We start from the raw sequence: 24,997 nt of genomic DNA, 5'->3' as shown, positions 1-24,997 counted from the left end.
TACTAATGTTTTTACTGCATCTATGGATGTAAAATATAAATTTAAATGTCTGCCTATTAGTCCTATCCTACTACCTAGGAATTAACTTGCTTCCAAATATCTTCAATTCTCTCATCTCATTTTCTACTATACTATTATAAGCCAACAACATCTCTCTCATGTAATGTGGTTCTCTCCTCTGTTGTAATATTCTGAATTATACTGGTTTATGGTCAGGTATGAAATATTTTTTTAATCTCTACCTATCATATGTACTTTGTTGACCAAAACTCACACAAAATTAAAATTCTAAAAGATAACTTTGGATTTTTTATATTCTCTGTCTTTGTTAATGTTTAAACTATTCAAACTAGGAAATTCTGAGAGAAGAATATTAATTTCCTTCACTGTGTTTTTGAACCCATAAACTTGTGCTTATGTCTCTAAAAGTTCTTGGCTCATGCAATTTACTGTGGTGATATTTGGCAATTTTTGGCCTCTTGACCTATATTGAACTGTGAAAATTAAAGGCCCCTATTATTAGGAATTTTGACTTCTTGCACCTTCTGTGTTTCTGATTTAGAAAGTTGCTCATTGTATTATATTTCCCTTTGTGATTGTGTTGGTGTGTTTTCTGTTGCCATCTCAGAATACAGAGACTGGGTAATTTATACAGACAGAAATGTATTTTTTACAGTTCTGGAGTCTGGGAAATCCAATATCAGGTAGCAGTATCTGGTTGGCTTCCGGTGAGGGCCTCATGCTACATCACAACATGGCAAAAGGCATCACAAGGCTAAAAGGGCACAAGAGAGTCAAGCTAACTTTTATAATAGACCCACTCTTGTGATAACTAACCCCTCCTGTGATAACCCATTAATCCATTAGCCCATTGATCCATGAATAGATTAATCCATTCACAAAGGCAGAAGCCTCATGATCCAATCACCTCTTAAGGGCCTCACCTCTTAATACTGTTACACTGGGGATTATCTTTCAACATGGGTTTTGTTTGTTTGAGACAGAGTCTTGCTCTGTTGCTCAGGCTGGTGTGCAATGGCACAACCTTGGCTTACTGCAACTTCTGCCTCAGGGGTTCAAGCAATTCTCCTGTCTCAGCCTCCTGAGTAGCTGGGACTATAGGCACCTACAACCACCCCTGACTACTTTTTGTATTTTAAGTAGAGGCGGGATTTCGCCACGTTGGCCAGGCTGGTCTCGAACTCCTGACCCCGTGATCTGCCCGCCTCGGCCTTTCAAAGTGCTGGGATTATAGGCATGAGCCACTGCTCCCATCCTCAACATGGGTTTTAAAAGAGACAGACATTCAAGCCATAGCACTAGTAGTTTTGCAGATATTTTTCTTGTATTCCTTTTGGTATTTAGGAACTCTTGCAGTTTTGTTTAAGTAGTTAGCTTTTACAATTATCTTTATTTCATTAGTCTCGTTTTCTAACTTTGCTTCTAATGTCTGTTTTGCTTTAAATAATAGTTTATGACTTACACCTATTATCTATACAGTGTAGATGTATTAGTTTATACTACTTCCCCCTTTCTATCTCCTTGTATTTTTAGTTGGGTATTTTCTGGCATTATCAGAATGTATAATATTTATGCATTCTTCTTACACTATATTCCCTATGTTCTGTTTAGAATAAAACACACAATTAAATATCAAGTGATCAAGAGTGATTTTTCTGATTTTCTTCAGTAATTCTTGAGTACTTAACCAAGAATTGACAACCCCAAAACATATATGATTCCACTTTAAAGATAAAATATTCAGCAAGCCTCTAAGCTACACAACCAACTCATTCATGTTTGACAAGTCATTTATAATGGAAAGAAAAGCAGGCAAGATTAGACTTTTCAGCAGTAACACAGAAAGCAAGACAATAATGGAGCAATGTTTTCAAGAAAATAAAGGAAAGAATGTGTAGGCAAATAATCTTATAACCAGAAAGATGCTTCTTACCATGATGGAGAAATAGGGATCAGATTTACTTCTATCCTTAAACAACTAAAAAAAGAAGTAGAATTAATATATGTAAAACAAAATTTAGACATAAAATAGGCAGAACAAGACAATGATTCCTGACGGGTGGAGGGTGGAAATGAGGTTATTTTTATATCTTACTGGCTACAGTTTCTGGGTTGCAATACAAGCAGAGTGAAGTCAAAGAGACAACTGATCTCTCTGAGTTGAAGAGACATAGCTAAGATACTTGGATTCTTGCTTGACAATTATAATTGTCAAGCAGATACTGGAGAGGAGAAAGCTGCATGGAAAACACAACTGCAGAGAGGGAGAGAGAGAAAGGGATTATTTTACGTCTGAACATTTATCATGGCATGTGTGTGAACAAACTATTCAAGGTTGCTAAAGAATCACTGGAAAGGAACAGTTGCAATGTCTTCTGCAACACACACAGAAAAGAAGACTAATTCTTATTTCTGTTAACTGAAATGAAAAAGTTTGTAATATGTGGGTCATTAGAGTACTCAGAAGGGTATGCCTTGGCTATAAGGCAAAATTAGCCCTAGACTGAAGGTTTCTCTGAGATTGGCACTCCAATAGCAAAAGCTGACAAAGATTTTGGAAAATAAAAAAAAAAAAAATTACGTATCAATATTTCTGAAGAACATAAATGCAGAAAGAGAATCTTAGCAAATCAACAGTATATAAAAATAATTGTATAATTACTTAATGTATACTTCTATTTGGTTTAAATTACAAAACCAGCAAGTATAATCCATCATATAGCACAATAAAGGAGAAAAAAAGCTCCCTAAATTCAACAGATGGAGAAAAAATATTTGACAAAATTCACCCCACAGTTATTCTCAATATCAAACTTCATCAATCCAGGAATAGAAGGAAATGTCCTCAGTGTGATAAGGTGCATCTGTAAGAAAACTACCGCTGTCTTCTTACCTTATATTGAAATACTTAATGCTTTCTTCCTAACATCATAACAAAGCACAGAAGTTTGTTTTAATAACTTCTATTTAACATGTGACTGGAAGCCCATTTATTTATTGCCATGGAAATAAGGCAGCAATAACAGCAACAAAATGTTAAAGTCTTAGAGATTGGAAAAGAAGTATTAAATCTGTTTATTGCTTGTCAATATCATGATAGTTAAATTTAACAAGGTCACAGGATCCAAGGCATCAATATACAAAAATAAATTGTATTTTTATGTAGTAGCAGCAAACATATGTGCAAAAATCACTTGTAATAATAGAAAAAAGACAAAATTATTAGGAATAAATTTTACAAGCCATGAAAGATGTCAGAATCACTGAAAAAATAAAACCATTGCTCAAATTAAAGATGACTTGAATAAATATAAATAAATACCATGTTGAGAAAAATATATTTTTAGATTCAAATAATTTATTTGTGCTTCCAGCAAATTCTCAAATTCTAAATAGTTTTTTAGTAGAAATTGGTAAGTGGATTGTATAATTTACAGACCCAACAAATTTTTAATTAAAATTCTGGTTTGTTTTTGTCAAAATTGACAATTGATGATAAAACTTCCATAATAATGCAAATGACTGACATCATCATATTTCAGATAGTAATCCAGAGAGTATGATATTGATATAAGGAAAAATAGAGACATATACCTAATAGAGACTTCAAATATATAACCACACATATATACACAATTGATTTTATGTAGGCACCCAATATGACTGAATAAATAGGGTAGAAAAGGGACTTCATCCTCTTCTTCACACCATACACTTAATTTAAGATAGTTATTATACCTACCCTAAAAACTAAAATTATAAAGCCCCTGGAAGAAAGCATATGAGAATATTTCCATTATACTAATTAAGCAATGGTTAGAATACACAAAAGCGATACCAAAAAAGTTAATGAACTTGACTTTATCATCAACATTAAAAATGGCTGCTCATCAAAAAATACTGTTCACCTTTGATAAATCATCAGAGTCTGTTGAAACCAATTAGTTTTTTGTTTTTATTGGTTTTTTCGTCTGTTTGTTTAAACACATTTTTTGTTTTAAAGTTTGATGTATGATGATATTTATACTTCATTGGAATTCTACCAGACAAAAAAAGGGAATACTTATTCTTGTTTAAATGGCACATTCATTATAAATTATAATTAGCATATGAGCCCATTAGACCTTTTTGTAAATCTTATGATATACTACCAGATCATGGTGATCTTATATTTTTTATATCTTGAAATATTTTACTATTTCATGTTAATAGAGAGTATTTCATCACACATAAATTATTCTAACCATGCTAAAGCACAGATTGAAATAATTAGAAAAACGGAAGAATAATGGACTCATCTAAGTAGAAGATGCGGTATTGAAATAATGAACCATTTCAGGATAGTATTCTTCACTATTGGTATTGTGCTGCCCAAAGTACTGCAGTCTTTCAAGTAGGTAAGTAAAATTCTAAAGACATTATCCTTTAATCTGTGTATTCAACCATTCATTGAACACAGTTGACAATGCAGAATTTTTAATTTTCCTATGATAATGATAAAGAGAAAAATATAAATAGAGGAAGATACTCTTTATATTAGTCATAATTATTAGAGAATTATATAATTCACAATTATTAGATGAATCAGATTCTTAGATGCTGTTAAAGAAAGAAAATTATTCATGATGACCCTTATTAAACATAAAGTAGATTTTATTCAAGTAACTACATGGGGACTAATGCAATGGGTTTTGTAGTAGGGGAGATAGATTGGGCTAAACTCTGAATACAAAAAGTAGAAGGTTATAGCCAAGGAGTAGGATGTGAGTCAGTGGATGGAAAAAATCACTAAGAGAGTAGAGTAATTATTTGCAAGAATGACCCAGCAAGTTTCTTGCTTAATGCAAGATAGATTTATCAGTCATTACTTGAGGGATGGTGGTGGATAAAAAATTTGATCAGATATTGAGAGGGATGAAATGTGGAGAGCAAGGGATTAAGCTGACTCTACAGGATAAGTGCTAAAACTAGGCTCTTGGAGGATATGCCCAACATGGGGCCTAGTTTGGCTCAGAGGAGACTGATTAAAGTTTGGTCAAGAAAAGATTCTTTGTCAGTCCCTCCTCTTGTTCAAGAAAAGAAATATTGTTTTTCCATTGAACAAAACAAGTCCATTTCTTTTTGAGTTATCTTTTGCTCATTGAGGACAAGCTGAAGCACCTGTTGGGAGATGGTAGTATAGTATATTTGCTGGATGGGTTAGCAGTCAGGAATTTAATGAGGGGAATTTCTGTGAAAATTTTGTAAAAAATTAATGGTTAGAAATCCAGTTTCTGATTCCACAGGGCTGCCATTCAAGAAGACATCTTGATTTGAGTTTGAAGCATCTTTAGGTAGTGAAGTGGGGATGGCAGTGGCAAACTGACAAAGTTTCTGGGTTTGCAGGTTGAATGTTTTCAATGATAGCATGAAGTGTTTCCATGAACATTCTGCATGGCCCACACAGCAACAAGCAAAAAGGCTGTCTATTCATAATCTGTTACAGTGATTTCCATGAAGTTTATATCACATAGTCGAGCTTCAGCTTGCAAAGTTTTGAAAAAAGGATGGTTTTACATCTCATTGACTCCAAGTCAGGAGGGTGAGAGAAAATTGGAAGTTGTAGATGGATACTGGAAAAAAGCTAGAATAATCGAGAACTCACAAAGGTGCACTGTATTTTTCCACTGAAACATAAAATGCATCTTTCTAGTCACGCTCATTTTTTATCAAAGATAACTAAAGTGAGGTTATTCTATTTTAAAAGACAAAATAAATCTGGTCTCATTAGATTTGACCTGATTATTTACATAAGGAAAGGAAGAATGGTAACTTACCACATAGGTCTTTTTGAGTTTTCTTTGCTGGAACTTTTTTTTTTTAATTATTATTATTATTATACTTTAAGTTCTAGGGTACATGTGCATAACGTGCAGGTTTGTTACATATGTATACTTGTGCCATGTTGGTGTGCTGCACCCATCAACTCATCAGCATCCATCAACTCGTCATTTACATCAGGTATAACTCCCAATGCCATCCCTCCCCCCTCCCCCCTCCCCATGATAGGCCCCGGTAGGTGATGTTCCCCTTCCCGAGTCCAAGTGATCTCATTGTTCAGTTCCCACCTATGAGTGAGAACATGCAGTGTTTGGTTTTCTGTTCTTGTGATAGTTTGCTGAGAATGATGGTTTCCAGCTGCATCCATGTCCCTACAAAGGACACAAACTCATCCTTTTTTATGGCTGCATAGTATTCCATGGTGTATATGTGCCACATTTTCTTAATCCAGTCTGTCACTGATGGACATTTGGGTTGATTCCAAGTCTTTGCTATTGTGAATAGTGCCACAATAAACATACATGTGCATGTGTCTTTATAGCAGCATGATTTATAATCCTTTGGGTATATACCCAGTAATGGGATGGCTGGGTCATATAGTACATCTAGTTCTAGATCCTTGAGGAATCGCCATACTGTTTTCCATAATGGTTGAACTAGTTTACGGTCCCACCAACAGTGTAAAAGTGTTCCTATTTCTCCACATCCTCTCCAGCACCTGTTGTTTCCTGACTTTTTAATGATTGCCATTCTAACTGGTGTGAGATGGTATCTCATTGTGGTTTTGATTTGCATTTCTCTGATGGCCAGTGATGATGAGCATTTTTTCATGTGTCTGTTGGCTGTATGAATGTCTTCTTTTGAGAAGTGTCTTTTCATATCCTTTGCCCACTTTTTGATGGGGTTGTTTGTTTTTTTCTTATAAATTTGTTTGAGTTCTTTGTAGGTTCTGGATATTAGCCCTTTGTCAGATGAGTAGATTGCAAAAATTTTCTCCCATTCTGTAGGTTGCCTGTTCACTCTGATGGTAGTTTCTTTTGCTGTGCAGAAGCTCTTTAGTTTAATTAGATCCCATTTGTCAATTTTGACTTTTGCTGTCATTGCTTTTGGTGTTTTAGACATGAAGTCTTTGCCCATGCCTATGTCCTGAATGGTACTACCTAGGTTTTCCTCTAGGATTTTTATGGTATTAGGTCTAACATTTAAGTCTCTAATCCATCTTGAATTAATTTTCATATAAGGAGTAAGGAAAGGATCCAGTTTCTACTTTCTACTTATGGCTAGCCAATTTTCCCAGCACCATTTATTAAATAGGGAATCCTTTCCCCATTTCTTGTTTCTCTCAGGTTTGTCAAAGATCAGATGGCTGTAGATGTGTGGTATTATTTGTGAGGACTCTCTTCTGTTCCATTGGTCTATATCTCTGTTTTGGTACCAGTACCATGCTGTTTTGGTTACTGTAGCCTTGTAGTATAGTTTGAAGTCAGGTAGCGTGATGCCTCCAGCTTTGTTCTTTTGACTTAGGATTGTCTTGGAGATGCAGGCTCTTTTTTGGTTCCATATGAACTTTAAAGCATTTTTTTCCAATTCTGTGAAGAAACTCATTGGTAGCTTGATGGGAATGGCATTGAATCTATAAATTACCTTGGGCAGTATGGCCATTTTCACGATATTGATTCTTCCTATCCATGAGCATGGTATGTTCTTCCATTTGTTTGTGTCCTCTTTTATTTCACTGAGCAGTGGTTTGTAGTTCTCCTTGAAGAGGTCCTTTACATCCCTTGTAAGTTGTATTCCTAGGTATTTTATTCTCTTTGAAGCAATTGTGAATGGAAGTTCATTCATGATTTGGCTGTTTGTCTGTTACTGGTATATAAGAATGCTTGTGATTTTTGCACATTAATTTTGTATCCTGAGACTTTGCTGAAGTTGCTTATCTTTGCTGGAACTTTTCATAAGGAAACTCAGGTTATAATTTCAAAAACCTTTTGAAGCTAATAAATCAAGCCAAGAACTGGCCATCAGACTTCACTTCTGGTACTTATAGATTTGAATGAATTCCTCTCTTCTTGAGGTTCCCAAGATAGCCCATCTTCCCTGGGCCTGCTAGGAAGTGATCTTCCTTACTCATCTGTAAGGCTAGGAACCCTAGAAGCCAATTATTATTGGGCCAGCTTTTTCAAGATAGCTTTGTAAAAATTGGTTCTATAAAACTAACTTCAATTCCATAACTTGGATTCTATACACATCATTCTCAAATATGACATTGAAGGCAAAGCATTATAAATATAACCAATGTTTCCAATTGTGTTCTGTTACAAAGAGAACAGATTCTTATTAAATTCAGGTAAATAACTGTATTGCCAGGAAAATAAGAATACTCAATAGTTTACAAATTCTAGAAGGATCGGGGAGAAAATATTATATTTACAAAAGTATAATCTACTGATTTTTACAAGTGTAAATGTTACTGAGTAAGCAATGGCTTCTCTGCCCAATGTGGCACAAGTATTTGAGAAAATAAAGGTTTTATTGTGAGTTAATTGGCAAGGAGACATAAGCCAGTGATCAAATCTGCCTCTGAAGACTGGGGACTGGGGCAGGTTTTATAAGCAGAGGGTAACAAGGTGTGAGCTGATTGGATCTTACAATGAGATGATGCCATGAGGCATGATCTGACTGGATTGTGCCATGGGGTAGTGTCAGGACTTGATCTGATTGGATTATGTCATGAGATATCCCCTTCTTAATTAAGTCCCTGATTTGTGATCCTAGAATTTAGTTTCTGACTACAGTTACACGTGGTTTATCTGAACATAAGCAGTTTACATAATTGCAACCCAGAATCCATGGCAACTGAAAAATAACTCACCATTTTATTATTCAAAGTTGAACCAGATTGGGCTTGTTCTGTGGTTCCATAAATATGAGAAAAATGAAAAGAGTGCTTATATCCAGAAAGTAGAGCATTAAAGAACCAACAAACTTTCAAACAAAACCATAATCACTTTTCTTCAGTTCATTATCATCCATCAGAACAAATAATTTTTGTTCTCCTTGCTCTTGGGTTAGGAATTTCATAAACCCATTGCCTTCTCTACTCTAGTTCTGAAAATCCTTAATTCAGTACTATACTATGGTCTCTAAATTAATCAACACCATCGTGAAGCATTATGACTTGTAGCTGATTGCAAATATTTTTGGAAAGAATCAGAATATGAGTGAATGACAAAAAATTTAAAATGGAAATTAACATGTAATGAGAGTTCAATATAAAAATGACCCAAAGGACAAGATAATTTGGCTATTTTTGAGGCATATAATATTTTAAATAAAAATTAGAGCCACCCCTAATGATATTATACCAAGATATATTGTGGACAGAAGGGATGTTGACAAATTTCTAGGAATTTTATGTAATTTCTAAAATGCCTAATGTTTGCCCATAAAAAAATATAATTTAGGGAAGGTTAAAGTATCTTATTTGAAAGTGTTTTTTCATGCAATGCAATGTATCAATTAAATAAACCAAACTATTTTTAGCATTTCTCTTTACAAGGTGAAAAAACAATTTTTTTGAAATTATTCAGGGTCCCTTCGAGAAATTTCAAGACCAGTTCGAGAACAAGATTTTGCTTAAGATTTGTTTTGAAAAGGCAACACTGTAAAACAGGTAAAATGTTTTAGTGCTTTTAAATTGCAAGCTCTCAGTTCTCTTAAATAATCAAGGCCAATGGTAAAGGTTAACATAAACACAGAAAACTATCTTGATAAGACACAAAATCTTGGCTTCCTAGGAAGATTACTTAAAAGGTAAAACAAACAAAAAGACCTTTTACTGTAATCCAAGAAAACGGGCATTTTCAACAGAAAAAAAAAAAAAACAAACTAGTTTTGCATTATTATAGCATTGGGCTCTCTTCTTTTTCTTCTTCTCCTTCTCCTTCTCCTCCTCCTCCTCCTTCTGCTGCTGCTTCTTCTTCTTCTTCTTTTACAAAACTTTGTAAATAAATCTGTTCAATCTTACCAGCTTAAACATATAAAATTCTTTCTTCCATGAACTTTTTACAACTTTCTATATCTGTTTAGCTTTTGTCCTTCTCTCTCTTTTTTTTCTGATTTGGCACAACTAATCATTTTACTTTAGGACAAAATTACCCTCCTGTTCCCTTGACAAAAAATACATTCTTCATACATCGAATTATTTTTCTTGAAAACATATCGTAATATCCTTGCATACTCTACATACAAAGATGTTTCTCTTCATGGTTGTTATTTCTAGTAGTTTTAATTACATATATTGATGATCGCTTTTGACCATTAGTAATATTTCTTTTGACTGAGAAAACTAGGAAGAAGATGACTGTAAGTTGTCTGTCTTGCATTATGTAGCAGACTAGCAAATTTTATGAATGCATCATCTCAAAATTTCTTATAGGTTCATGCCTCCTCATAGCACAATTTTTATGTGACAAAATAACATGTTTATTAACAGGTCCAAATATCTTTAGTCTCATTTTAAAAATAAAATGCTAAAAAATCTATAAAATTAAACCTAATGCTTAACAATTAGTGTTTCAGTAGTTCATATTACTTAGAAATGACCTAGATATTTAATGGATATTTATTACTTAATACAGCTTAGAAAAACTTTAAAGCTTCAAGTTAACAAAAATAATTTGGAAACTGTTTTTGGCAACGATATTGTAATACAAGGCAAAGCTAGCCGCAATCTCAACTTACTTCCCTGTTAACTGTTTTTACAGTTAACATCATCATGGTAGGCAAGCATCACAAAAGCAAAAACCAACGAAGTTAAACACGCAGTTTTGGGTTTTATGGCTGTCTTGAGAAATATGAAGTAATGGGCATCAAACAACTCTTCTTTACTGTTCCTTTACTTGTATATTTATTCTAAGGTCAAACTGATAATTGTTTATATTCCTAAATATCTAGAAGACATATTACCTGATTCAACTAGTAAGCCCAAGTAGAATAAAAATGTATGTTCATATTATACTGAATGCTGATATACCAGAAAATGTAGTTGTTTTTACGAAACAAACAATATGAAGCTAGTATTAATTGTCAAATATACATCCATTTCATGTGAATTTGAAAAGTATTTGAATTAGTTACTGAGAGTTTTAGAAATATTTGCCTTATATAAGCACAAATTTATCTCTGAAAATTGGAATAGAACTTAAGAAAATTTAGGCCAGGTGTGGTGGCTCACACCTGTAATCCTGACACTTTGGGAGACAAAGGTAGGAGGATTGCTTGAGCCCAGGAGTTCTAGACCTGCCTGGACAGCATGGTGAGACCCCACCTCTAGAAAAAAAATTGAAAATTAACTTGGCATGGTTGCACATGCCTGTAGTCCCAGCTACTTGGGACGCTGAGGCAGGAGTATCCCTTGAACGCAGGAATCTGAGTCTACAGTGAGTTGTGATTGCACCACTGCACTCTAGTCTGAGTGACAGAGTGAGAATCTGTCTCTAAAAAACAAAAAGAAAGTACTAAGTAATTTGATAATACCATCCATAGAGAAATCTCATATATATTATGATATATATTATCATGTATACTACATATACATATATAATATATATTCTCTCGATTTACAGAATGGGATATATATATTCTATACATATAGGTATTATATATGAATATATATTGCATATATATAATGTAATGTATACATATATTATAAGAGATCGTAAAGGTTTTATTCTAAAACTTTAGCCAGGAGTTAGACAACACAGTAATACTCTCTTATGTCCTCTACTTTATAGTTTTATCCATTGCGTTTCTGACAGATGCAACAAGTTAAGGTTACCTTCTCAATAGAAGACACATTTAAGATTTTCTTTTGCCCATATATGCAATATTATGGAGGCTGTGACTACATTTTAGGCAAGAGACTGAAAGAACATCAAGCACCTATCTGGATGTCTTCAAAGCCTCATCTGGATAAAATATCCAAACTATTTTTCAATCAGTCTTTTTTTTCCCCCTTTTTCAACCTCAGACAATTGCTTTTGGGGTCCTAGAGTCCCTTGAAAGTTATGATGGAAATAGGAGACCTAAAGTTCAGGTGATTGAATGGCTGAAGCAGGAAGGAAAAACGTCTGGGAGGACAGGTAGGCAGAGGGAAGAGGTCTGAAAAGGCACGTGTCAAAAGATTCAAGAAAGTTGAAGGGTAGATTGAAGGTAGTAAAAGGATGAATGGGGAGCAGAAACAATGGGAAGGAAGAGATCTCAGAAGACTCACTTCGGGAAAATCTTCAGTTTCCCAAAGAGATCCTGAAGTCTCAAATTATCCTTAGCAAAACCATGACCACAAGTAAGGAAGTGGAGTATACGATCAGTAAGGGTTTAAGAAGGGGGTTTCTGTTGACTAAAAAGTTACCATGGGAGAAATAGGATCAAATAGAACAGAGTGGCCTCACAAATAATCAAGGAAAATATTTCAGCTCAGGGATTCAAGAAGTAAATTCCCACTCAAAGACAGAAACAGGAAGTAAGACTTAACAATCCAGCCAGTACCTTCCTAACAAAGAAACCTGTGACTAAACCAACTTCTTAAAAAAAGAAACAGGACTAACTCAGCCTTTGTATAGTGTACTCAGACTGTCTCTACATTAACTGTACTTCAACAGACTATCATTTGGAGCACTGGCTCAGCAGTCTAAATCGCCAAGGGCTCATCCATCAATCAACCAGAAGTGAAGACAATAGCTTCAAAGGTAGGTGCTTGGGATTCTGGGTCAGAAGATTGGGAATCTAATAATGAATTTGATCCTATACTATACAAGTCACAGCAACAAAAACTGTTAAAGGAAAAATAATAACACTTGTTAAAGATGGCAGTTTAGACTTTATTCAAGGGATTTCAAGGGTCTGCTGCCATGAGGTATTGAAGTAGGAGAAAGAGATTGTTCTCAATGCTGAATACATCAAAGACAAATTGGGAATTTATAGCCAAGGAGAAGAATGCAAGTTAGTGTATTGAAAATCATGAAGAAGATAGATCATTTTTTGCGAAACTGACTTAAAAGGATTTTTACTGATGGCAGGGCAGGGAGATCATATATTACCTAGGGGATAGTGGTGGGTGAGCAATTTGATCAGATATTGAGGGATCGGATATGGAAGATAGGGGATTCTGGCTAAACTGATTTGACAGGATAAGCAAATTGTCCTCTCTTCAACAAAATTATGAGCCATTGAAATTCCCAAGGGTATAGTGTCTTCATGGTGCAAACGCAAGAAGAATCCAAAGTAGTGATAAGCATGAGCCTGTTAGAAATATACTAGAAATATGAAATCACAGCTTACAAGAAGGGTATGTTGCAGGTTCTGGCATGATGATTGGGGAGCAGTTGATAAGGCATTGTAGATTTGGTAGGCATATACTTTTAAAATTGGAAAAATTAGAAAGAAAATCTTATTTAGCTATGTTTAGATGCTTAACAATATTTCTAATAAAGTTGTTTCAACATAATCATTTTTATTCCTACTATTCATAAAATTTCTTAAAATATTATCAAATAAAATTTGATAAAAATGCTTTATTAGATCTAGACAATACAAATTATTTACTTCTCTTCTATTTTCTGGAGTAGCTTGTGTAGAGTAGGTGTACTTTTTCCTTAAAATATTTGGTAGAATTCACTAGTGAAGCCATATGGACAAGGAGTGTTTTGAGAGGGATGTTTTAACTGCTTATTCAATTTTATTAATACATAAATAATTATTCTGTGTTGCAAGGAATTTATCCATTTCATTTAAGTTGTCAAACTTATTAGCATATTTTTTCAAAACATACAATTATCCTGTAGAATCTTTAGTGATATGACACGTGTCTCATTCATGATATTAATAATGTCTTTTCTTTTTTCTTGATCAATATGGCTAGAGGAATATATATTTTATTGATCTTTTTGAAGGACCAGCATTTGTTTCTATTTTTTTGTTATTCATTGATTTTTACTCTTACTTTTGTTGTTTTTGTCTGTTTACTTTTTGCCTAATTTGCTCTTCTGTAGCTTACTTTGGAGATAGTTTGCCCTTTTTTTTCTAATCTCTTTTACAATTATTTGTATTTATAATTGACACAATTTTACATATTTCTGTGGTACAGTGTGATATTTCAATGATTGTGTATACCTTGTACAATGATCACATTAAGGTAATTAGCATATCTGTCACCTTAAACAGTTTTTTTGATGATAACATTCTAAATCTTCGCTTCAGGATATCTTGATATATACACTGCATTGTTATTATCTGTAGTCACCCTAATGTGTAATAGACTGCAATAACTTATACTTACTGTCTAATTCTAACTGTGCCTCTTACCAGCTCAGCTTGCATCTCCCCTCCCAGCCTCTGGTAATCACTATTCTACTTTCTGCTTTTACGAGTTCAACTTTTTTAGATTTCACAAATAAGTTAGATCATGCAGTCTTTGTTTTTGTGTGCCTGGCTTATTTCACTTAACATAATGTACTCTAGGTTCATCCGTGTTGCTGCAAATGACAGGATTTCCTTCTATTTTATGGCTAAATAGTATTCCATTGTGTGTGTGTGTGTGTATGTGTGTGTATAAATTTTCTATGTGCATTTGAAAAGAAGAACTTGTTGGGAACTGGAGCAAAAGTGACTCTTGTTATGTTTTAGGAAAGCAACCAGCAGTATTTTGTCCCTGCCCTAGAGATTTATGGAACTTTGAACTTGAGAGAGATGATTTAGTGTGTATCTAGTAGAAGAAATTTCTAAGAAGCGAGGCATTCAAGAGGTGACTTGTGTGCTGTTAAAGGCATTCAGTTTTATAAGGGAAGCAAAGCATAAAAGTTCAGAAAATTTGCAGCCTGACAATGCGATAGGAAACAAAATCCCATTTTCTAGAGAGAAATTCAAGCTGGCTGCAGAAATTTGCATAAGTAATGAGGAGCTGAATTTAATCACCAAGACAATGGGGAAAATGTCTCCAGGTCAAGTCAGAGGTCTTCATGGCAGCCCCTTCCATCACAGGCCTGGAGGCCCAGGAGGAAAAAAAAAGGTTTCATAGGTGAAACCCAGATTCCCAGAGCTGTGTGCAGTCTAGGAACTAGGTGCCCTGAATCCCTGTTGCTCCAGCCGTGGCTGAAAGGGACCAACATAGAGTTTGGGCCATGGCTTCAGAGAGTGCAAGCCCCAATCCTTGGCAGCTTCCATGTGGTATTGAGCCTGACAGTGCACAGTAGTAAATAATCGGGGTTTGGGAACCTCTGCACAGATTTCAGAGGATGTATGGAAATGCCTGGATGTCCAGGCAGAAGTTTGCTGCAGCAGTGGGGCCCTCATAGAGAACCTCCACTAGGGCAGTGCAGAAGTGAAATGTGGGGTCAGAGCCCACACACTGAGTCCTTACTGGGGCACCATGTAGTGGTGCTGTGAGAAGAGGGCCACGATCCTCCAGACCCCAGAATGGTAGATCCACTGACAGCTTGCACTGCGCACCTGGAAAAGCCACAGACACTTTATGCCAACCCATGATGGCAGCCAGGAGGGAGGCTGTACCTTGCAAAGCCATTGGGGCAGAGCTACCCAAGGCCATCCAAGACCATGAGAACCAACCTTTTGCATCAGCATGACCTGGATGTGAGACCTTGAGTCAAAGGAGATAATTTCAGAGCCTTAAGATTTGACTGTCTTGCTGGATTTTGGACATGCATGGGGCCTGTACCCCCTTTGTTTTGGCCAATTTCTTCCATTTGGAATGGCTGTATTTACCCAATGCCTGTACCTCCATTGTATCTAGGCAGTAATTAACTTGGTTTGATTTTACAGTCTCATAGGCTGAAAGTACTTGCCTTGTCTCAGATGAGACTTTCATGGACTTTTGAGGTAATGCTGAAATGAGTTTATACTTTGAGGGACTGTTGGGAAGGCGAGCTTTTTTGGAATGTGAGGACATGAGATTTGGGAGGTGGAATGATATGGTTTGGCTGGTTCCCCACCCAAATCTCATCTTGAATTGTAACTCCCACAATTCCTGCATATCAAGGCAAGGGCCAAGGGGAAGGTAATTGAATCACGAGGGCAGGTCTTTCTTGTGCTGTTCTCATAATAGTGAATAAGTCTCACAATATATGATGGTTTTATAAAGAGGAGTTCCCCTGCAAAATCTCTCTCTTTGCCATCCGTGTAATATGTGACTTGCTCCTTCTTGCCTTCCACCATGATTGTGAGGCCTCCCAGCCATGTGGAACTGTAAGTCCATTAAACCTCTTTCTTTTGTAAATTGCACTCTCTTGTGTATATCTTTATCAGCAGCATGAAAACAGATTTATAGACTGCTATTGTTTGGTGGAGTGTTTCATAAATCCCAAGTAGATTAATTTATTTGATAGTGTTTTAAATATCTTTGATATTTACTGGTTTTGTGTTTGCATATTCAGTCAATTACTGAGGGATGAATATTGAAATAGAGGACTTCAATATTCATTTATTGAAAATGAATGAATTTATTTATTCTCTTTCTTTCCTTTCTTCCTCCTTTATTTATTCCCTTTATTCTCCTTTCCCTTATGTCAGATTTGCTTCAGGTATTTTGAAACTCTTATGTAGCGCATGCACATTTATGCTTCCTTCAAAAAATTAATATTCATCAATTACTAAATGTTTACTTTGTATGATATTAATATATCTGGTCCAGCTTTCCTTTGATTAATATTTATCCCTATTCTTCCCTTTATTATTAACTCATTTTTGTCTTTATCATTAAAATGAGTTTCCTGTAGATAGCTGTATCAGTTATCTAATGTTGCCAAAGAAAACACTCTGAAATTTAATGCCTTAAAACATTTTTGATCTCACTTTTCCTGTGACTCATAATTTAGACAGCAGTTTGGCTGGATGTTTGTCCCTCTCTGTGCTTAATTTGTATTATTTCTACTGTTGTATCTTCAGTGGCTCATCTTTTCTCCTGCTATTCCTTATCTACTAGCCAGTATATTTGCATTTCGCACATATTTTTCATCTCTAGAAATTCTGTTTTTGTTTTTATTGAAATATTTCATTTCTGTCCTTAAAATTATCATTGTTCTTCTACTTTGCACCTATGGGACATATTTATGATAGTCTTTTTCTTTTAATTCTATCCTTTTTCTTTTTAATTCTATCCTTTTTCTTTTAATTCTATCATCTCAATTATTTCTTGATTTTTTTTTCTCTCTGTTTAGTTTCAGCCTAGTTATAGACTATATTGTCCTTGATTTAAATGGTAATTTTTGCTGGATCGTGGATATTGTAATTGTTATGTTCTTAAATTCTAGACATTGTCTTATGTGTTTAAAGAGTGCTGTACTTTGTACTAGTATGGAGTTAAGTTATGTAAAATTATTTGATGCTATTGATGCTTATTGTTAAGCTTTCTTTAGGACAGGCTTAGATTATTGGCCCAAATACTAAGGTAATATGCTTCTGAGTATTCTTTTTGTTGTTGTTTGTTTTGAAACAGGGTATTACTCTGTTGCATAGGCTGGAGTGCAGTGGCACAATTACAGCTCACTGCATGCAGGCTTGACCTCCCAGGCTCAAGCAATGCTCCTGCCTCAGTCTCCCAAGTAGCTGGGACTACAGGTGTGCACCACTGGAGCTGGCTAGTTTTCTTATATTTTGTAAAGACGGGGTCTCACTATGTTGCCCAGGATGGTTTCAATGTCCTGGGCTCAAGCTCTCCTTCTGCCTCAGCCTTCCAAAGTTTTGAGGTTACAGGCATGAGGCACCGCAACTGGCCTCTGAGTATTCTTTTTAATGTTCAGGTCTATCCTGCTGGGTGATGGACACACAAACTTGGCTTATGGACACACAAACTGTCTCCAACACTGTATAAGCTTCAGGAACTCTTTGGCCTACTACTTTTTTATGGTTCTTTCTCTAGTCTTATGGAGTTTCATGACACACATGACATATCAGTATCAACTCAAAGATTCGAAGAGGCCCTCTGCAGAATTCTGAGTCTCTCTTCTGTCACTTGTTCTCTTAAATATTCTGCCCCTCAAATTCTAGGTACCTTTATCTCCCCCAAATTATTATTTCTGTCTCCTAATTGGCAGGATCTCTACGTTCTGTTTGGATTCACTCTCCCTGTACTGCCTTTTGGAAACTGCCTCTTGACAGCAAGCAGAAAAAATCACAGGGCTTACCTATCTGGTTTCTTTACTTGGCGATATTGCCCTGTGCTGTCTGTTGTCCAATATTAGAAAAAAAATTATCAACTGTGGATAAAACATAGTTTCTTCTAGAAATGCTAGGTAAAAATGTTAATACTTTCAATTACCAATTTCTAGTGACTGAAGATGGTAAAGTTTTCACCGTCAGTAGTAGTAAATGAGGTGTCTTACTTTTTCTTTCTTTTCCATTTATAATTGCCATCTCATCATTAATTTATATTTATTCAATATTTTGCTATCAATCATAGCCCATTATTTTTTTATCTTCAGTTTTCCCAAAATTCCTTAATGGAAGCCTTTTCAAGCCATTTTCTATGTCCTTTAGATACGTCTCCACTAATCTTGAGAGCTTTCTTGCTTCATGTCACAACGAAAAGATGGCCTAATCCCAGAGTCCCTTCTCCCTACTTGAAATCAGCTATTTTGTTTTCCTTTTCATAGTAATTTTGTCAGTCTGATTTTGGGTGTCTGAGTGTTTTTTTTGGGGGGGTGGGGAGGGAACTTTTTAAAAAACCTTTCCTGAACCAAGGTGTAGAATATAATTATGTTTGAGGTGGGGGAGGATTGTGAAAGACTTTATTAGCTTCTTTAACTTTTAATGGTCTGCAGTCTAGCATAATTTGCTTAATAAATGACATTTATTTTGTTATGTCTTTTGATCTTTTGTTTGCTCTGGTTTGGGCTTCTCCGCCTAGTCTGATGACCCTGGGTGTAAATGTTCTCAATTAAATGAAAGTTAAAGTTTGTGCTAATTGTCTGTATCATAGTTACTCTGGGGGTATACACCATGGAAAGTGAATTTCTATTCTGTATTGTGAATGGATTTGGGAGGATTACAATTTGCAGGATTTGGATGTTAGAATTTAGAAGACCATCATTATTCTCTAAGGACTTCTGTATTTCTTTGTCAACTCTTGGGAATTATATCCTAGGGTTTTGTTGTTGTTTTATTCTATTTCACATTATTGCAGAAAGAACTAATGGTAGCAATGGCCCATCAAGAGTGACTGCTGCCAAGATGCCAGCTGCAGCAGGGAGGCTGGCCCAGACCTCCCATGCCACTGCTTGGGCAGAAGCCTCGCCTTCCCTAGGAGCCACTGCAGCTGCCCTCCCAGGTGCAGAATCCAGACTTCTCTGCAGTCTGCACCTTTGGGGACCCAGAAAGGACCCCATGCCACCATCTACACAGGCTCAGGGATGCCTGCCCCCACTACCTGGCCTCCTCCTGCTGTCTAGACAGTCCCTCCTACCACATTTGCAGCAATCAACAAATGCATCTTGGGGACTCTGGGGTCCACGAGTCCACAAGGTGGTTACTGGAAGCCTCTGCCTTTTTACTGTATCTCCCCTCTCTTTTCTGGATTTCCTCATGGTTCCCACTGTGAAATACTGAAGTGGCCACTCCCAGCAGGCCCTCCAAAGTACTATCTGGTCACACAGCCCATTTCTGCAGGCCCTCCTGACATCAGGGGCCACCTGTGCGATTAACTCATCCCCTAGAACCAGCTGTCCCTTAACCAAATCAGGAGATGGAGAATCACACTTCACCAATGCCCCTCCAGCCCCTTGATGAACTCCCATCAAATGTGTGACTCCCATCAAATCCCTGGTCTACCATGGATAGCTCAGTTCTATTAAGAGGCTGGACCCAGTCCCTTGTGAGCCTTCTAGTGTGCAAACTTAAAAGTGTTTCCTCCTCCTTTCTCTCATTTTATCATTGGGGGCTCATTTTGAGTCCTCCAGTGATACTGCCATTCTTCCAACTGGTCTGCCAGTGGTACTGCCATTCTTCCAACTCCTCCCCATCCATGGCCCTATATAAGATATAAAGCTCATTTCCAAAATTCTCTGCCACTTGCAGGATTCCCTGCTTTTCAGTGGTGGTCAGGGTTTGACTCAAAAGTAATATGAATCCTTCCAGGAGAGCTCAAACACTTAGGTTAAGTTCTAGAAAGCCTCTATATATCTGTCAGGACCATCTGGAAACTTGCCAAGACCCCCTTTAATTTGAAAAGGGAACCTGGACCTTAATGGTGCCATATTCACCAGGCATCTGTTATTGGAGCAGTTGAGACTGGGATCTGCCTAAAACGAAGATTTTTAGGCTGGGGCAAGCTTAAGAGAGAACCCACATAGGAAAGAGCAAAGGAGGTTGATTCCCCTGCTGGAGGCACCTCTGGGGTTTGCTTCCCTATTTCCCTGGGACTTTCTCTTGCAGCCTCTCCTGAGATGTCCACTAGGAGGGCTTAATTAATCCTACAATCTTGACAAAGGTCCGAATTGCCCTGCAAGGCAAAGAAGGCCTGCACATATGGGACCTTGGACCATTTGCCCTCACATTCACAGAACAGATTTCTTCCTGAGGCCATGTTTCTGTTTGATACTGCAAGGTGCTTGACACTAAGTTGGCAACAAAGGAAATGACAAAAACATGTTTGCCACAAATGTATGTGCAGATGCCAATGCACAGTTTGCTTTGTCTGTGGTGTTCTTAACTTTCCATTTTATACTTTTGATGACTAAGCCAATTCCACATTCTACCCAGTAATATCTCTGGTTTGCAACAACATGTTTAACATTTAACATTGTATATAAAGAAGAGATGGGAACCTTGACAACCACAAAAGAAAGAAAGAAAGAATGATAGGTAAAACTGAGGTCCAAGTGCCAACACCCTAATGGGCACTCGGAGACTGGAGTTAGTCCAGAGGCCTTTGGATAACACAAGGTGTAGCCTTGGCCAGATAACCTCAGTTGCGCCAAGATTTTCTTTCAGTCCTATGTGACAGCTAGATATTCATGAAAAGAAACTGGATTGAAACAAAGCCAACATTCTCAACACCTGAGGGTGATGGAGGATTGACAATGTCCTCCCCAGAAAGTCTGTTCTCCATGTCTTGAGTCCTGGTAGCTGTGCTAGTCGCTTTTAACTGACTGACAAAGGTCCAGTATTTTTCTTTCATTTTGACTGCTGTGGAATTTAGAGACTCCAAAAAAAGGACAGTAAAAGCAGATCCACTTTTATTTACCTTTCCGCAGACCCTGGATGAGCCCCCAAAATGTTACAGGATCTTTGGGGTGTTGCTTTTCTGGCCAGAAACGTATGTGACTGGTGGTGCCTTTGTCTGCTCTTTGAAAAGGTAGGGCCACTTCTGAAGATGTCTTGGTGGTCACCATCCCTGCCATATTGTCATCAGGATGGTGGAAACTTCCAGGACCTGCTCTGATGAAATCTCACCTAGAAACTGTGAAGTAAACTTTTTCCTTTTTGTGGAGAATGGGGTCTCACTATATTGCCCAAGCAGGTCTCATACTCCTGGGCTCAAGCTATCTTCTTACCTCTGCCCCCCTAAAAGCTGGGATTTGAGGCATGAGCCACCATGCCTAGAAACTGAGTTCCCCCAAGGCACAACATCTCAGACTCACGCCTGTAATGTCAGCTCTGGGCAGTGTTGACATGCCAGCCGCTTGTCATCTCAGCACCCTCCAGGCTTTGGGCACCCATGAGTGTGGATAGGATAACCAAGGAGGGTGCTGAGGGTGTCTTGTCACTGACCTGCAGGTGCCCATTGGTGTGAGCAACCTGGAGGTTATGGACAGTACTGGGAGGCAGACAGACTTCTGGAGGGGAAACAGGGTGGGTCCCCAGTGAAGCCCCACCTTCAGGCCAGTAAAGGCCTGAAGCCTGGGGGCCAAACTGCCAGTCCTGCAGACCAGACTGGGAACTTGTGGTACCTTTTCTGGACCTGCCCATGGTTGTCCATGGATCAGTTGACATGTGCTTCCTCCCCTCTGAGGCCCATAAAAGCCCCATGTTCAGCCAGAGCAGAGAGGATAGAGAGATGATGGGGTGGTCACCTGCAGAGAAAGGCTACCCCGTCTGCTGAGAAGAGGATGGATCAACCAGAAACAGAGAGGAACTACCCTCTCTACTAAGTGCTGAACACTTGACAGGTCGACCTGTTGACAGAGAGGACCTACCCACTGCGGGTCTTGTCTGAGTGGTTCTAACACTCAATAAAGCTCCTCTTCATCTTGCTCAACCTCCACTTGTCTGGATACCTCATTCTTCCTGGATGCAGGACAAGGACTTTGGCAAGATGCCACCAGCCACAGCGGTTTCTGATCAGAAAAGCAACATTCCAAAGATCCCATAACAGAACTACAGTATTGCCTCCAAAGCATTATTTACCAGTTCTCATACTATTTGAAATGTTATATATCACCCAAATCCTCAGGATATACATTTATGTGCATCTATGTTTGCATATTTATATACATCTTTACAATTTCTACAAATTAATAAGAAAAATAACCTTTAAGAAAAATATGATCAAAGAAAATGGACAGTAATAGGTATAACATTTTCATAATTCTTTATTTTTTAGAATTATTTTGTTCTTCACATATATTAAGACTGTCTTCTAATTTTTAATATTTTTACTATAATTTATAAGGACCCATGAATTCTCCCTTACATTAATTCATTGAAGAGAAGATTTGCCAGCTATGTTGTAGGCATAGTTCTAAGATTATAGGGGACAAACATTTTTCACTTTCTAAAGTCTTCCTTACACATAAATACTTCATCATAAAGATAAACCCAAGGAGATTCATTACACAACTCTAAATGGCTCTATTTTCAGGTTATCAATGTGTTGATTTTAGACAAATTGTGACTTTTCTAGTTCGTTGAGCACTTCAGATATGTTTATACTTTTTTATAAAACAGTGAATAATGTAAAGGAATCTTTGGTTGGAAAATAATACAAAATAGAAAAGAGTAAAATTTTTTAAATTAGGTTTTCACAAATCATTCTGACTCTCATTTTGCCTTTGTGTAGTACATGAATTATTTCAAACAGCTGAACTACTAATTAGTAGATATCAAGGAAATGTTAATATAATACTACAGGATTCGCCCTGATTTAACAAGAATCATTGGAAAAATAAGCAAAACAATTGTAACCCAGAAGCTTTCAAACATGTGTTTGGATTTACCCCACAGCCTTAACTTCTTTGTCACTTTTCTTTACTCCACCCAGATTCCCAGTTAAATATTTTCAGTTGACATCTACTCTGAGATTAATATTAGGTCCATAATTCTGCTTTTTTTCATTTTCATTATGCTACAATATGAGAGGTAAATATTACCTTACAGTTATACCTCACTGATGACAGTGGACTTGACTGTTTTTCTGTTGGGCTTTTGTACTGTTTCTCATCAGAGGCCTGTTTTTTTACATTATTATGACCAAAGTTCGTCTTTTTTTCATCAGTAACTATGAGGCTTGCTTTTTATTTTTATTTACTCACATCAATATAAACCACTGCATTGATCTTATGTTTATATATTAATTAATGATCTGTGCCAAACTTATGTTTGAAATTGGGAACAGAATTTTAATTCAAACATTTGAAAGATAAGATTTTACAAGGACCTGACTTCTATATATCTGATAAAGAAATATTTTCATCCAAAACCAACTGCTAGTAATTCTGTGCCTCTTTTCCACAGAAGAGAATGTTTAAATTTCATCAAATGAAACATATTTTTGAAATACTTGATAAAATGAGATGCCTGCGAAAACGTTCCACAGTGTCATTCTTGGGAGTTCTTGTCATTTTTCTCCTTTTTATGAACTTGTACATTGAAGATAGCTATGTTCTGGTAAGTTTTGGTGGTTAATTGTCTTTTCTTCAAAATAAGGCATAAGTCAAACAAGAAATAGTCCCACTGTAATCTAACTTCAGTCTCAAGCTATTGGAGAAGACTTAGTTTGAGCAAAATTATAACATGTATATTGTCTATTTTTTATATTAACCATACATCAACATTACACTTGTATTGAATTATTTTCCAATATTTTTAATGCTGTTTAGTTTGTGCTCCAAGTGTGTACATATAATTACAAATAAGTTAGCTATCATCACTATGCAGAATTAATATTATGTGGAACCATTAAGATTTTGGGTTTTCCATTTGAAATGTATAGAATGAACGAAATCTGATTAGAAAGTATTACTCCTTGCTTCCTCTACTTTTCTATATTATCACTGAAATTTTCAAAATTCCATTGTCTAATTAACAATGCTTTTTAATTGTGCTATTTGTATAAGTAATATTTTATTACAATGTGTAATATCTTATTTGGATTTTGAATAGACCTAGATGGCCACTCTGTTTTATATTTATACCCACTGAAAAGATCTCAAGAGATAAAGATATTGATGTGTAAATTATTCAGTAGTTAAAATGAGATGCCAAATATTGGTAGGTGATTACATATGAATAGGTTTTTTTTAGGGAAAATATGACAATATGCAAAAGGGCTTATTCTGACTAATTATGAAAATTAATGTGCTAGTTTTGACTTTTTTTCTTATTGTTATTGTCACATCATTTCATATCTGATAAGATTAATATAGACATTATTGCTATTCACTTTTTCTATCTTAATGGAGCCTAAAATATCTGTCCTAATTTGTATGTTATTATTAATATTTATAGATTTCAGAAAATCAAAACCTGATTACAGTTTACATATTTCAGAAATCAAAACCTTTACAACTAACAGGAACTAAAAAGTGATTTTCACATGCAAAAATGCTGAGAGTTTAAATTAGTGTCTTAAAAGAGACAGAGTATTTCAAAAAAAAAAAAAAACACTTTAGATGATTTATTAACTATTGTTTGCCAGATACTATGCTATATCCTATGATCCAACCATATTTGTTGGTTGGTACATATATTCCTAAGAAGTCCTCTGTAAAACATCTTGCATCCTTTAGCTCTGTTCTTTGATGGTGAAATTGTGCCAGAATCCTAGATTTTGACTTTGCCTAGGCTTTTTGTCTTCAAATAGCAGTTCTGATGTTGTGGACCCTTCGTGTTTCTGTACACATTCGATGCACAATGGTTGAAATCACCA

General features: G+C 36.3%; 1 protein-coding gene across 3 annotated transcripts in view; it reads left to right on the top strand.

Moving 5' to 3' along the window:
* The window catches only part of MGAT4C (MGAT4 family member C), a 283,286-nt gene that overhangs the window by 248,470 nt on the left and 9,819 nt on the right, over window positions 1-24,997 (top strand). The window contains exons 3-5 of one of the 3 annotated variants that reach the window (XM_073020982.1): window positions 4,234-4,418; window positions 12,504-12,590; window positions 23,584-23,736. In XM_073020982.1, the coding sequence (XP_072877083.1) occupies window positions 23,590-23,736 (147 nt within the window). In that variant the 5' untranslated portion in view covers window positions 4,234-4,418; window positions 12,504-12,590; window positions 23,584-23,589. The remainder of the gene's footprint in view (window positions 1-4,233; window positions 4,419-12,503; window positions 12,591-23,583; window positions 23,737-24,997) is intronic. The other 2 variants (XM_008004182.3, XM_008004184.3) reach the window with 2 other exon arrangements.

The sequence above is a fragment of the Chlorocebus sabaeus genome, chromosome 11 (assembly GCF_047675955.1).
Source record: "Chlorocebus sabaeus isolate Y175 chromosome 11, mChlSab1.0.hap1, whole genome shotgun sequence".
Taxonomy (NCBI): domain Eukaryota; kingdom Metazoa; phylum Chordata; class Mammalia; order Primates; family Cercopithecidae; genus Chlorocebus; species Chlorocebus sabaeus.
Note: the sequence above shows the minus strand (reverse complement) of the source record. Positions and strands in the feature narration are given on the sequence as shown.